We start from the raw sequence: 16,069 nt of genomic DNA on the forward strand, positions 1-16,069 counted from the left end.
GGTGGGGAATGTGAAACAAACCGACAATGCTGAAAACACTACTCTATTCGGAAGCCCCGAAGACAGTAATCTCAGCATGGAGCCGGCCAAGAATGCTGCCTGTGGATGTAGTCTGCACATGTGTATCCTTTACTCATACTCCTGCTGAAAGCCTCTTCCAACTGCCCCCCCCCCCACCCCACTCACCACGCACCCTGCTCCTAACACACCTGTATAGCATAGTCAATAGCATGGAATGCAGATCGTGACTGTCAAAGTATGCTTCGGATATCAATGAGAAATAAATAACAATACAATAAATAAAAGTGAGTTGTGTCCTTATACCTGAGTGTGGAATTACTGGGTGAGTGGCATGAAAAGGAAAGGGAGCCTTGAGAATGCAACTACAGGGATATTTTACGGATTGAGCCCTTGGGCACTGCAGCCCTTTGCCAATGTTGCTGAGGATAGGGCACTTAGCTAAACGCATGTAATGGAAACATTCTGCACATTGCAAGCCTGTCACGCTTATCGCAAAACGTAGCCATTTTCATTCAAATTTGGCCTTCAGAGCAATTCAAATAATTTTGTTCTCAAGAATATGAAATTTGCGCACATGCATACATTTGTATATAATGTTTATCGTTTTATATGAGTACATGTTACCTATTCTAAAAAAAAAGAAAGAAAGAAAAAAAACCTGTAGATTTTTACATTTTATGCTGGATTTTTTTTTTTTTATGAAAACAATTAATGTGATGCATATTTGCCATATTCCTTTAAGGTGCATTTCCAGCTCATACCACAAGGTGCATACTTTTAACACTTTCCATGTGTTCAAAGCATCGCCTGTTTGCATGAAATGTATAACTGTCTTCAGCATATTGTTTTTCCTTCCATTAATCCTGAAGGACCTGGCGTGTTGGGCGTGGACAATAATAAAGCATAAATAGGTATTTACTGGTTTCATAAACTGCTCGACTAAACGGAGGGAATATTGCATTGCCAAAGTGTAAGGGTAAGTACAGTGCAGCTAAGAAAATCATATGAATAATACAGAGTCATTGTGTATCTACTTTTGGGATAGAGGTTTATCTGTGTTTCAACAGTACAACTTTATCTACAAATAACTATCTTGTGTGTTTTTTAAATTGTGTTATTTTGTTGTGGGAAATATGCATTTATTCATCCATTTGTTTGCATTACAGTACTCCCCATTCACAACACTTTTGGGAGCCATAGGTAAGAGACTGCAATTTATATTCCACATTATACATTAACAAGAACACAAGTGCTACTGTAAAGGCACTATGGGGCAAATGGGTATAAAGGGCCACCTTAAAGGAGGGAACACTGTATTTATTTATTTTTAATGATATTAGGTTCTACAAGACGTGTTTCATTTACTGCCTTGAAGACAGTTCTATCTCTGCCGGCTGGTTTTTACAGACCCAGATCAGCATTAACCTTGCCTTAGGTTAGGTTACAGTATATACTTCAAGGCGCTAATTAGAGCCTGTGAAACCAGACATACCTGTATTTCTGGGTGAGGTTGTCTGTTAATCTGTATGAGGCGTTTTTCCATACAAAAAATCCTGTTGCTCTCACCTTAAAAGGAAACCACGACAGCCTGACAATTGTGAGTCTGTAGCTTCGACAGATTCAAAAATGCTAGTGCTATATTTAATATCCCCAGTGTGGAACTAACTACGGCGTGTATACAGTACCTGCCAGGCAAGATTCAACATTCAAAATTAAGGCAAAGGATCACATAAAATGTTTCTCACACAGTACAGAATATAGTAAAGACCTTTGTTTTATTTTATTTTTTTTTGCTTGGTAAAAGCAAAGCATACTTATACTTGTGGAATTTATGAACAATTGTAAATCTAAGTAAAGTGTTTTTTCTGGCATCTGTTTATATTGTATTAACATATATTAGTGTACACATTAAAGAATACAATATTGCACTTCTGTAAGGTACAAACAACAGTTCAGCTGACTATTCCTTTTATAAAGCACATACCAACTCAGTTACAGGGAAGCCACCTTTAACAGTAATTTGGATGAAATACATCAGGAGCAATTTTGTAATGCAAACTTTATTAAAAGCAAGGTTGCTACCACAGAGGAGAAATTCATCCCACTAACTTTTCTTCCTTTTTTATCTTTTATAGGTAAATTGGACTGTTTGGGCGGAATGGACAACACACCATTAAATAGCAGTTTTGTTTTAACTATGCAAGTCTTTGATATACCATCCGTTGGAAAGTATCCTGCTTTTTTACTTGGAATTGCTATATACTTTTTTTCTGTTCTCTGTAACCTGGCTGTTTTAGTTGTAATTGTTGTAGAACGTCGTCTACACACACCCATGTATATCATACTCTTCAGTCTACCTCTCAATGACTTGATAGGAATCACATCTGTGGTGCCACAGGTAGTGTTAAGCATTCTGACTGAAAGAAACATGACTTATTACCCTTTATGTGTCTTTCAGGCATTCCTGACCCACATGTATGGGGGTGCAGTGCTGCTTATATTGACAGCCATGGCTTTTGATAGGTATATTGCAATTTGCAACCCTTTAAGATACAACACAATCATGACAACCCACACTGTAATAAAACTCATTGCATTAGTTTGGGGGTTTGATTTCATTTTGATCGGCACACTTTTTGTCCTACTGTTAAGGCTGCCTACGTGCCGAAACAATATCTCAAATGTGTTTTGTGACAATCCGTCCCTTCTTAAACTGACCTGTGCAGCCACCGTCGTAAATAACATTTATGGGTTGTTCATTACAGCTGTTCTGCAAGTAATAAGCATATCTGCAGTGATATACACATACATTAAAATCCTTCTCACGTGCTTAGTAAAGAGACAAGCTGATGCCAGGAGTAAAGCAATCAACACATGTGTATCACATTTACTTGTTTTTGTTCTTTTTCAATTTGTGTCTGCTTTTACAATACTTTCGTACCGATTTGAGAACATTTCTTCAAATTTACGAAAAATCACGTTCATGTCTTTAATGCTCTTTCCTCCACTCCTGAATCCACTAATATATGGCTTGAAAACAAAAGAAATCAGGAATACATTAATGAAGGTTTTTAAAACCAGGGTGTTGATAAAATAATTCAGCCTGTCAAATATTGCAAAAACTAAAAACATTATACAATGTTTCAATGTTTTGTACAATAAAATATATATATAGACATACACCATGATGTACTGGCACCTGTATTTTCAGTTGGCTGCCAAACAACCTTTTCGTCTCTGACTTTAGGATCAACAGCATTCATTTAGGGGTGTTGCACAGTCCTGGACATGTAGTTTACAAGATCTTAAATTCTTTGCTTTTTAGAGATAATAAAAAGAATTCATAACACTAAAAAGTGTAAACGAGGTTTGAAGAGTTTTTTCATTGGATCTTTTGCTCAGTGGAGTTTCATTCAGCTTCAAGTCACATATGGTCTCTAACACTGTGAACAGTAGAGCTGGACTGTACCATTGGTGTATATACGATAAAACAGATTCACCGTAAATATGCATACTCTAGCTTCAGAGAGGTCTCTACTATGGCTTTCTTTTTACCATCACTGAAATATGATTTGTGGGTGGGCGCAAAGCAGCTTTCTAAGCGTACCACATATGTGGACATTTGGAGGAAACTTCAGGACTTTTTGATGTTTTTCACACACAGGACTGACAGCAGGTTGTGGCAGCAGATACACTTTGCTGTAAGTCAATTCTGTTGTAATAAAAAGCTAAGCCAGTTGAAATTTAGCAGTCCCCAAATTGCTCTGTATGTCATGGATCAACCTTCAAAAACACTTAAAACTATCTGATTACATCTCATTTTAAAAATCAGGTTGGAAATTTTATTTCTGATAAATGTACTTTTTTAAAATTAATTTTAAAGTTGCAAATAATCCAATGAAATGTACTGATTAATTACTTTTTAATAGTATTATTATTTTTGAAATGTTCATGTTAATCTATGTAGTTCTATGTGTGTGATTGTTTCTGTATTGCTGCTTTCTTGGCCAGGTCTCTCTTGAAAAAGAGATTTTGAATGGCAATGTGACTTCCTGGTTAAATAAAGGTAAAATAAAAAAAATCATATAATTTCTTTGCATTCTCCTGTCTGTCATTCAGTTTTTCACCTGCCATTGTTATATAAAAACACTACCAGTCGGAGCATGACTGTCTGGAACCCTACCATGCATCTCATGTTCATCTGATAATTGCTCAGACCTGAAGAGCATGTCAATACATACTGGAGAAAGGTTAGCATGCAGCCACCAAAATCTACAGCAAGGCATGAAACCCCGACCCACAAGCCGATGAGAACATGAAGCATATGTGGAAGCTACTGTAAATGAAGCTCAATACATTCGGTTTTAAAATTAAGGAAGAAGGATAGCATTTTTGTTTATAGGCTTAATGTACTGAATAATGAATGATGAAAAAAAGCTGGACAAATGGATTGCATTTAGCTGATTTATAGCACAACGTATTCTTAATACCTTTTGTCAAACTAGCGTAAACAACCGCTTTTAGTTTATGACACCGGTAGTGCACTTGTATTGTAACACTTGAAATGTATTTGCTTACGATTGTAAGTCGCCCTGGATAAGGGCGTCTGCTAAGAAATAAATAATAATAATAATAATAATAATAATAATAATAATAATAATAATAATAATAATAATAATAATAATAATAGTGAAAAAATAATAAAATAAAAAACAAGGTACTGGGTAATCAAGAACATTATTTTTATAAAGTGATTAACACAGGCGTAAGTGCTTAGTCCTCAGTGCGCCATGCGTTTTCATTTAGTTTACATTCAATATAAATCTACAATTGTGTGTAATTCGGTCATTTTGTAGCTGTTCAGTTCTGGCAGGATTAGGCCCAGACAGAGCAGTGAGAGGTTGCAAGCCTCTGAATCCATCAAGTTAACCACACCAAAAAATAGAGCCTGACGCAGTGAGTAAAAAAAGAAAGAGAAATGCCAAAAACTAAATGTATTTGTAATGATTTAATGTATTATTATTATTATTATTATTATTATTATTATTATTATTATTATTATTAGTAGTAGTAGTCGTAGTAGTAGTAGTATTGAACTCAATATAAAAGTATGCAATACGTGTAACACAATATGGCTACTTAAACTAATTAGCCACAAATTATTCACCCAGGAGTGTACTGAAATTAGCTAGCTACTTAAAAAAAAAAGAAAAAAAAGATAATACGAAGAGTGAGAGGGTGGCTATTTAAATAACCATAAAACAGCCTATATTTAAATGGTTTAATTAATCTTATCAATTATTTAACAATGTGTCCTGGTTTTGAGCTTGAAAATCTGGTCACTCTACATGAGTTGTATATATCCAGACAGCATGACTGCAGTACAAATAATTTATTCAGCCCCCCAATAACAGAGTCACTTTATTGGCTGCTTGCCCTAGTTTATAACAGATTGCCCTCTACACACAAAAGTCAATATCAAATCCTCAGAAATGGTTTCCCATAATCTAATTAACTGCTAACAAATATAAAATCCCCTAAATATTTGTTAAACATTTACCAAGTTTCCAAAACCAATATCACGTTTTAACAATAATCCCATTGTCTTCTACAATGGTAATGCTACAAAGTTTTCCTTGTAATTATTATCAATATAACAAATACCTTTTACTGCATGTGAATTATATCAAATATATCTTCCACCAAGGCAAATGAGTATCTTGGTTTCAGCTTGCCAACTGTAAAAAAGCATACTGGATGGTTTGCAACTAATTTAAAACTACACCTTTGGCTGATTTTTTACATAACCTTACTGCTGCTTATTATGTGCTGTTTTTTTGCCTGTTTTGTCTCTGTTGCTTAGATCAATTCTGTGACTGACTGTAGCCTCCTTGACCTCAAAACAAACCTGCAAACAGGTGGTCAAGCCTGGTGATCAAATTAAAAAGTAAAAATGCATGTACATATAGAGTAGTAGAGTAGTGGAGTAGTGGTTATTGCTCTGGACTCTTGACCGGAGGGTCGTGGGTTCAATCCCAGGTTGGGGACACTGCTGCTGTACCCTTGAGCAAGGTACTTTACCTAGATTGCTCCAGTAAAAACACAACTATATAAATTGGTAATTGTATGTAAAAATACAGTCATGTATAAAAAATAATATCTTGTAACAATAGTAAGTCGCCCTGGATAAGGGCGTCTGCTAAGCAATACATAATAAATATATATATGCAGTGCTCCTTCGCTATAAGGCTCTTGGTTACAACACGCCTCAGATATAACGCTCCTGCAGCATGTCCCCCAATTCCCTATGCTCATGATTCATGCACTATTTCTACAGTAAATACAGTACCAGTGTTGTTCAAACTGTAAACAACTTCTCAGTCTGTCTCTCCCGAGTTTTGATACAGTATTTGAACTGAAGAAAAGCTGCGCTGGCACTTTATAACATCTTATTCAGCATTCGTGTTATAACTAAATAAATATTAGCCCTATTACCTGGTTATCTTTCCTAATGTATTTACTTTTTGCTGCGAGAGGAGCTGCGGTTTTCTCCGGGAGACGAGACGCTTCAGCTTCGCTTCAGCCCCACTCTGGCAGCTGAACCTGGGACGAGCCCATTCCCTCTTCCCCTCGCCCGACCCGCCCTCCTTCTCGCACTTGGTTAGCTTTTGTGATGCTTCGAACTGAACTCCCGACCGCCAGGCTATAGTTTCAAAACTGCTAATGTAAATGATCCACGAGTGGGAATGTTCCGTTTTTTTGTTTTTTTTTTTGTAAAAAATATAGCATTGATAGTTACATTTTTGCTTATCGGTATGTGCATCATAGAGAGGGAGTTATTTTATTTTGTATTTGAGTCAGTTGTTGTTATGTGTCCCGCGGCGCCCCCCCACCCTCTACCCCGTTTATAACGCTCTTTGTTTATAACGCTCATATTGTGTGTATTCCGAGACCCGCATTATAGCGAGGGAGCACTGTATATATATATACTGTGAGAAAGACAAGCTGTTCTTTCAACACATCTGGGGCCATCTTGTGGATACAAGTCAAACACTGAGTGTTTTTGCTCACTGTGGTTTTAAAACACTACCAGTATTAATGTATTAGACTATGCTGACACCTGTTGGTATAACAAGTTAAAACAAGATTTAAATGACAAATGATTCAGAGGATTCTAGTGAGAGTCTGAATCAAAGAATGTATTTAATTATTAAAATAAGCAAAGCAACAAAACAATGTCTGCCCTACAAATGAATCTCTTTCTCTCTCTCTTGGAATAGACTCCGCAAGGTGCTGGAGGTTGCCTCAAGGAGAGGTAAAGGCAGATTGTGATGTCAAGTGCTCAGGTTCATCCAAAATATGCTCAAAAGGATTGAGATTTGGGGATTTGCGGAGGCCATGGAAGATTCCTCGACTGTGTGGTCCAGTGGTTAAAGAAAAGGACTTGTAACCAAGAGGTCCCTGCCTCAAATCCTGGCTCAAATTGAACCTCCTTGTGCGCCGTCCTTCCGGTGAGATGTTATTTTAAGTGACTCTGCAGCTGATGCATAGTTCACACACCCCAGTCTTTGTAAGTCACCTTGGATAAAGGCATCTGCTAAATAAACAAATAATAATAATGCCTGAAGTCTCTGTCATGCCCCTCAAAGCAATCATGCCCAATTTTGCCACAGTGGACGGTTGCATTATCGTCTTGAAAGCTGCCCTCATCAAGTGCAGGAGCACTGTTAGATAAACTTGCCTTCCTGAGTTATCAAGGGACTATAGGTTATACCAGGAGAGTATGGTTTAAGACATGCTGTCCCTCCACTTCCATGTGTGGGTCAAGTTATGTTTAATATCCTGTAACTAGTTAAAGTTGCTTAACTAATTACATGTGCAGAATTCTTGAATCTAGCAAATGGAACACCAAAATAATGAATGGCAGATGGCAAAACCACGAGGGAAGAAATTGCCTATTGAAACTACGGTTGACTGGCTAGTGTTTTTGATTTATTTATTTTTCATCACTAGGAACCCATCGAATACTGGAAATAATTTTGCTTTGTAACGCCCACATGCGTGAGATAAAGAACCGGTGTAGCATTCAAAGCTTTCAATGGGGAGTTTACAGAATGCAGCTCCTGTAGGTTTCCTAGCTGTTGAAAAACCTGCTTTATGTGTGAAATGTTAAAAAGTTACTGTTGCACGCTATTCTCAACGTAGTGAGCAGAGAAGGTGGGGGCAGCTGCATGACAGAACATTATCTCTATGGGGAAGGAAGGGTCTGTGGGACTTACCCTGCAGGCGAAAATAAAAGCATTTCAGACCTTTACATGTTTACATAACAACTCTGCCTTTAATTTACTACTCAGTCAGAATTAATCAAGTGTCACAGCAAGGGCCACAACCTTTTGAGCATTTGAAAGATGAAATTGAAAGTAGTTAGAAATAAAAAATGAATTAGAAAGAAAGAAAGAAAGAAAGAAAGAAAGAAAGAAAGAAAAACGTTGACGACATTAATGATTAATCTTGAACTGTTTAGCTGCTGCATATTCATTTGTGAAACCCAAAACTTGCGTGACAAATGCAGCTGACCAGCAGGAACTGAAACCCAGGCTGAGAGCTGCATGTATTGGATTTAAACTGAGCTCTTTGAAAACAAACTAACAAATAATAATAAAAAGACAGAGGTTAAGAAACAGTTTAAAGGCGTTTAAAAGTAGGCTACTGAGAGCCTGGTGAGAGTAGAAACCTCGGCATTATGTTTTGGGATTGACCTTTTTTATTTAAAGGTACAACAAATATTCTATTAAAGGAAACGGTCATTTCAAACATCAATTTACAATACCAATTAAATGCATAAAACATGTAATTAGTCGAGTTTTGTTAACCCTTCACAGAAAAATTACATTATGAAAACTTAAATTGAAGAGCAGCTCTTGAACTCTGGTGAAAGCATTTCAGCACTGAAGAGATTAAGAACATAAGAACATAAGAAAGTTTACAAACAAGAGGAGGCCATTCGACCCATCTTGCTCGTTTGGTTGTTAGTAGCTTATCAATCCCAGAATCTCATCAAGCAGATTCTTGAAGGATCCCAGGGTGTTAGCTTCAACAACATTACTGGGGAGTTGGTTCCAGACTCCCACAATTCTCTGTGTAAAAAGGTGCATCCTATTTTCTGTTCTGAATGCCCCTTTATCTAATCTCCATTTGTGACCCCTGGTCCTTGTTTCTTTTTTCAGGTCGAAAAAGTCCCCAGGGTCGACATTGTCAATACCTTTTAGAATTTTGAATGTTTGAATCAGATCGCCACGTAGTCTTCTTTGTTCAAGACTGAATACATTGATTTTTTTTAGGCTGTCTGCATATGGCAAGCCTTGTAAACCTGGGATAATTCTGGTCGCTCTTCTTTGCACTCTTTCTAGAGAATGCCGTCCAGATCATTTTGAATGACCTTTGCTGCTGCAACAGTGTTTGCCACCTCCTATTTTTGTGTCATCTGCAAACTTAATAAGTTTGCTTACAATACCAGAATCAAAGTGATTAATGTAGATTAGGAAGAGCAGAGGGCCAAATACTGATCCCTGTGGTACACCACTGGTTACCTCGCTCCATTTTGAGGCTTCTCCTCTAATCAGTACTTTCTGTGTTCTACATGTTAACCACTCCCTAATCCATGTGCATGCATTTCCATTTGTTTTCGTCAATTTCCTGTAACAGGACTAGACTCCAGCTCGCAATATGATTACTTGATAAATGATCTGCATTGTCAATGAACCCACTTGCTTTGTGTGTATAAAAAATGGAATAGTTAATTATAATAGGAATGTGTTGCACTTGGCACATTTGTTTTTATTGGTTTGTATATGTGTGATTTAAAGATGTGTTTGGTGTATTTGATTTGTTTATTTTACTATTATGATTAGTATTTATTAGCGTTTTTGCACAGTTGACTTGTTGCTATATGAGTGTTTTTAACTCTTATATACTGTCGATGGTAGTAGTAATTGTTTGTTATTGTGCATATTTATGATCCGAGTCTGTGTCCTCTCCAAATAAAACCTGGAATTATTTTTAATCGTTGTAGTTCAATGTGCTCCTTCTGATTTGTATCCCAGCTCCACGCTCTATAAAAGAACCTACTGTTTTAAACTACCATTTGTTTTAATTCTTAGGGTGAAATTCCCTCAGTGGCGTAGAGTCAGGCTCTACTTTTTGAGCATTCTGTGGCGCTTGCCCCGCTCTGTTCCGGCGGGCAGGTGCTACAATAGTTTGCCTTTTTAAAATTGTAAACCTTAGCTTTAATTGTTACTTTGGGGGTTTCAACTAGCACTTCAAATGAGACCATGTTGTTATTTGAGTTTGCCAATGGTTCTCTGACCTCTGTTTTAGTTATTCTGTCTTTGTTATTTGAAAAGACTAAATCGAGGCATGCCCCACCCTCTAGTCAGTGCATTGACAAATTGCGTTAGGTAGCAGTCATTTGTCATTTCTACCATTTCAATTTGTCTGTCGTGCTCCCCACTAGGTTTTACCATTTTATATGGGGGAAGTTGAAATCCCCCATTAGTATGGCTTGTCCTTTGCTACACGCATTTTTATGTCATTGTATAACAGATTATTTTGCTCAGTGTCTGAATTTGGCGGTCCATAGCATACCCCTATTATTATGCCCTTTGAGTCTTTCAAAATAATTTCATAGAAGTAACATCAAAATACCTTGGGCCAGATTTTTCAAAGTGTAGTTTTGTAACATTAGCAGATTTCATTTTCGTTCTCATAAAAAGGTCCATAAAGCATTTTGGTGTAAATCTGTCCTCCGAGGTTTTTTTGTTATTTTCTACAGAGTTGAGACAATCATTCCTGTATGACATTGTGAACTCATGCCCCAAAGAGGGCTCCCCAATGGTTGAACTAGAATCAGTTTACTTAACATGTGGAGAAATCACAGTTCCACTTTACCTTTCTCTAAACAATCACAAAATAGAAATATTTATCTTTCTTTAGCCCAGAGACTGATCAATAAAACCCTAGTAAAATTCACAACAAATCCTAATGTACACCAAAGAGTGGCCTATGAGCAGTTTAGATCAAATTAATGTAAATACATTTAAAACAATCTTAATAAAAATATATTAATTTAAAAAAAAATTGAGTGAGACAATTGGAAGCAACTTTCTGTAATGCTGGTAAGTGCCTTAGACTGGATTTCCATCTAATCAGACTGGATTTCCAGTTGAACACAGCAGTATGAACAGCTATAGATATTGTGCAATTTTGGCACTGAAGCAAACATCTCAAGCAGTCTGTAAAAGTACTTAGACTGCCTGTATTTGTAAAAGCTCTGGATATTGTGTAATGTTGCAGGGGAACATTACACAAAAATAATTGTTAAATTACTGAAGCATTCTGGTTTTCAAATGATAAAATACCATAGATTTTGTTTAAATTTTGCCAGCATACAAGTGGTTAATACTAGGCACGCCCATTTCCTGTCATAAAAACAACTGTTTCAGCGTGATTTCACTTACAGGACTTTCACACTGAAAACGACATTGACTGAAAACCACACTCTTCTGTAAGTGTTATTTCCTTCAATAGTGTATACCTTAACAGTGCTGTTTGCCGGAATGTAATTGGCTACAAACAACTTTAATTCCATATTAATGACACAAGTTAACTATTCAATTTTATATGCAGCAATTATTATCAATAGTTTTATTTAATATGTGTTTGTCTATTTAAAACGGATTGTTACTAATGTTAATTTGTTTTCCTGTAATGTGCTAACCTCTCTAAGACTGTGCTTTTACTTGGTACCGTTAATCAAGTTCAATCTAGTACATTTTCATTACTTTATAGTTATGATGAACACTTACTATGCAAGTATACTATGAAGTATACATTTAGACAATCTTAAATATATATAAATATATGGTAAGTTAAGTAGAGAGAATGTCTATAGTTTTTGTCCAAAATATTTTCTTATCATATGTGACTTCTTAGTGCTGAGATAATCATGTTTGCTTTAAAATGCATTATTTGGTTTCCAAATAGCAGCAGTTTAATTAAAGTACTTGAAAAGACTGTCATGTAAAGCTTTGTAGAAAATATGTGTCTACTGATCATTTGATGACCCTATGCACTCCTTTAACTCAAGTTAAGTGAACTCATTAGTTATTTAAATAATGCTTTTACAAAAGGCTATTTAGATGGACTGAATAAACTTAAAAAAAAAACTTTTCACTGCCACCTTTGTGTTCACATGTCACTTTGACATTGTTCTGTTACAATCTTTGATTCAAATTTTTACAAACAAATCAAAATGTTAATACAGTGGTGGAGTGATATCATATAGGTTTGGACAAGAAATCAGAAATCTGCTGCAACTGGGGAGAGTGTGTGTTGTCAGTGTAAGAAACAGCCCTGTCAAATCCTAATAATTTACACATAATGGACAGATAAGTAATTTGATCTCTAAAGCTTGTACTGTATTTAAGCATTAATGACTGCTCTGTTGGTCCTTAGGTGTCAGATAATGACCTGTGGGGGTGGTTGGGCACAAAGCCCAAAGGTCTGAGGTCCCTCAACAAACCACAGATCATTCTCTGACATTTAGGGACCAACACGGAGGTCATTAACACTGTTAGAATATTTGGTGAACATTTTTTTTCTGTATTGTTTTAAAAGAGGTTCTAAACTGTTTAATCATCCGTGCTTTATTAGAATGTTGCAGAACAACAGAACAATGCATAAGATGACAGCGCGTTCACATATCTGAAGCAACTCAAAGACTTTGCACATTTGTGTTTTTGCTATGCAAACAGTTAAATACAAACCTTAAATACAATTTTGCTTTCACTTAAGAATGTGCAAAGTAAACAAACACTGATAGCTGTGTTATGATTGCCAGCCCCTTGTATTCAGGAAAAGCCCTCACACTGGACGCGTGGACATTTGATTTAAAACAAACATTTTCAAATACATTTAAGCTACAGTATCAGCGGCATAAATCATTGGAATTTAATCAAAGTGACACCGCATAGCCAGATACAGGTAAGTTTCACACTCTTTTAAATGCTTATGTTTAACAATATATTATTGGAGTGACTTCTCAACGTTAGCACATGAGTGGACCTGAAAAGATGTCATAGGCACTGAAAAAGCTAACAAAAAAAAAAAGCTTTCTGAATTATGCCTGTATAAGTTAAAAAGCACAGATGTTTGAAAGTAATCAAAGAAAACTTCAAAGTAAAAGTGAAACTTGGCTTATCCCTATCTTTTATGTTCTGACACATCTTTAGGTATTGTATAAAAAACTTTTAACTGTAAAAGTGAAACTCTGTGCTCCTCAATACTTTATCTATCACATTTTGAAACATTTAAGGGAGGATTTGATCGACCAAACTGGCATATACAACAGCTAGTTTGTAAACAGCCATAGGCAATCCAGCTGGACTGCATTGCACATTTGAATGTGGTTGGTACAAATTACAGTGATTCCACAGAGTTAGAAAATGCTCTAAAAATTCCAGCTGTGATTTATCCCAGAAGGGTATAGGTTGATCAAATAATCCCCTAAAACATTTTGATTACATTTGTGGGGTCAGTTTAGCAATAGCTTGGCCGTTCCTTTTATTGTGGTTCAATTATCATATTTTGACTGGCTTCCAGCCCCTGTTTTATGGCACAATATAATGTGTCTTTGTTTGTTTCTTCTACATTATGTGGGTGGTAGTCTACTTTATACATTGCTGTTTGTTCTGAGGTACAGTCACACTGCATAGAGGCATGCAACAAATAAATAAATAAATACATCAGATTGTTAAACATTAACATCCACATGCGGTCATTATGTTTTCAGTTTAAAATGCGTGACTGATAAATACTGTTGATATCACAGAGTTGGGCATTTAACATTAAGTTAACTTGAACAAAAGAATTGATTTTAGAAGAAAATCTAAAAGAAATGAATACATTACAGGGCCCTCATAGAAAGGACAATTTAGGTAGTTTCTGCTTTTAAAAGCTACACAGGTAGTAAAAAAGAGACTTATACATCATGTAAAGATTTAGTCCAGCTTATTCATCTGAACGTATTCTTAGGGCAATGGTCAGTGGCAATGATTGTCACTACATTTTGCATTGAAAACTGTCATGTTGTGAAAAGTGGTAGAAACAGATTCTAGTGTACTGATTTGAATACTTTCCAGAGTAATATATACCATTGTAGTTTTTTTTTTAACATAGGAACGGGATGGGTTATTCAAGAAACGTGACCAAATATTGGTCGTAATCTATATGCTGGTTGTTATTGTGTTACATCTAGGATAATTTTCACACTGTTTTGGAATTTTCCCATCAATAATGTAATGCAATTTAAATAGCATTTAATACAAGCAGAATTTTTTCTTAAATCCATGTTTTGCTTAAAAAAAATCCAGTTTTAAACATTACAGCCTATTGCATAAATTAGTAGTCTGGTCAATCAACAACCTCATTTTAAAAAATACTCTATAAGTATTATTAGTTGAAGAGTTTGTTAATACAGTATTAAACAAGTCTAGCAAGTTATGTAATGATTCCTAATTTTAAAAAAAAAACTAAAGAAAAACAAATTTAAAAAAGTGGTACTGCAGAGATGATCTTGTGAATACACCAAGGTATTCAGCTCAGTGGTGAATCTGTAAAAGCTTTCTGGTACACTGTGCTGAAAAAAGAAAGTTTTAATTTTAGACTCAAAGTTGCGCCACAAATTGCCTTGAGTTACCATGCCAGGCTTTGCCACTTAGAGGTAGATGTAAGTATAGGCACAGTGCAAATAATTACGGATGCAAAATTCAAATTGCATTGTGGCCAGGCAATTATTTTGCACTGCTCCCTATGTAAGCTTAAGAGCAGTGCAACTTACTCAACACGGGTCTCAATGAGCGCTTCGGTCTATTTAGCGGACGCACTTGCAGCCCAGAGGTGCCGGAGTTAGGAGTACAGGCGCTGTATGACATTTGTGGAGCACGAAAATACAAACTAAAAAAAAAAAAAAATGTCAAAATAAGGGCAGCAAAGTCCTCTTGGCTCATGGAAAAGAAAATACAAGTTTTCTGAGAAGGAGCTGAGAGTCCTTACAGCTGAGGTCACTCAGCATGAGTCGTCTGGAAAAGCCTCAGAAAACATCAGTTATGCTAGTATCCTTAGGCAATTATATGTATTGGCCTGCCCTTTTCAGCATGACATACAGAAATTTGCCTAGCACTGGAAAATGTGGATTGGGCTATCCCTTCAGACATTCCAACTGTGGTTTGAAAGGAACCAGAGGCTAAGTAGTGCAGAGAACACAGCACTTTCACATGTGCAGGGATAGAGGCCCCTAGATTGACGCTGGGGTCTAGCTCATCTCTCAATTCAGATATTAGGTCTAGGATGACCTGCAGAGTGAGACGATAATGCTTTAGCACCGCATCCTCCGACTTCCCAAACAAAGTGACTCTGGGATTGAATATGCAGGGTCTTCTATGACTTGCCCTTCTCCTCTGAACATGTTCCTGCCTGTCCTCAACAAGAGTCAAGTGTCTTCGCATCAGGAAGTGTACCACAGCAGCCACCCTGAAGCCAATGACAGGTCTCTGCAGGTGTGTGGTTTTATACAGCTCTTAATTACTCACTTCTACAATGGTTTGCACCTTGTAAGAAGGTGTAAACTTTTTGGCGGGTCAGCAATGCCTAAGTGCAAGGCAAAATCCTTACATAGTATCCAGATCCCACCCAATTCCATGCTCTTTTGTTAATTTGAATGCATTTCAATATAATTTTAATGGATTAATGATGGCAAAGTGCAAATTCTGATAGCGGGTGCAGAACGCCAGGTGAACACCATTCATTACATACGCCACATTTTTAGTGGCAGCTAAAATCAGACTTTATGGCTGCTAAACCCGATTTATGGCTGCATTATTAGGGTTTTGCACCCGCATCCTTACATCTACCCCTTAATGTGATAATTTTCCATTTATGTTAGATCAGCTGCATTATACAGTGCCTGATCGAGTTGGCAGAGGTAAACAAT

General features: G+C 36.5%; 2 protein-coding genes across 5 annotated transcripts in view; both read left to right on the forward strand.

Moving 5' to 3' along the window:
• Window positions 1-1,192: 1,192 nt before the first annotated feature.
• Window positions 1,193-4,048, forward strand: LOC131737965 (olfactory receptor 52B2-like). The gene is made up of 2 exons (XM_059030433.1): window positions 1,193-1,221; window positions 2,157-4,048. Exon 2 carries the CDS (start codon window positions 2,180-2,182, stop codon window positions 3,116-3,118), a length of 939 nt encoding a protein of 312 aa, XP_058886416.1. The 5' UTR covers window positions 1,193-1,221; window positions 2,157-2,179; the 3' UTR covers window positions 3,119-4,048.
• A 7,478-nt stretch (window positions 4,049-11,526) lies between these two features.
• The window catches only part of LOC131737966 (solute carrier organic anion transporter family member 2B1-like), a 32,921-nt gene continuing 28,378 nt past the window's right edge, over window positions 11,527-16,069 (forward strand). Inside the window, exons 1-2 of one of the 4 annotated variants that reach the window (XM_059030434.1) lie at window positions 11,527-11,584; window positions 12,920-13,062. The gene's annotated coding sequence lies outside the window, so the exon portion shown is untranslated. Of the gene's footprint in view, window positions 11,585-12,240; window positions 13,063-13,116; window positions 15,636-16,069 lie in introns of those variants that run through there. The other 3 variants (XM_059030435.1, XM_059030436.1, XM_059030437.1) reach the window with 3 other exon arrangements.

This window comes from Acipenser ruthenus, chromosome 9 (genome assembly GCF_902713425.1).
Source record: "Acipenser ruthenus chromosome 9, fAciRut3.2 maternal haplotype, whole genome shotgun sequence".
NCBI lineage: Eukaryota > Metazoa > Chordata > Actinopteri > Acipenseriformes > Acipenseridae > Acipenser > Acipenser ruthenus.

Bases quoted from the DNA above. Each gene is read 5' to 3' on its own strand.
- LOC131737965 (XM_059030433.1), top strand. From the start codon at position 2,180: ATGGACAACACACCATTAAATAGCAGTTTTGTTTTAACTATGCAAGTC.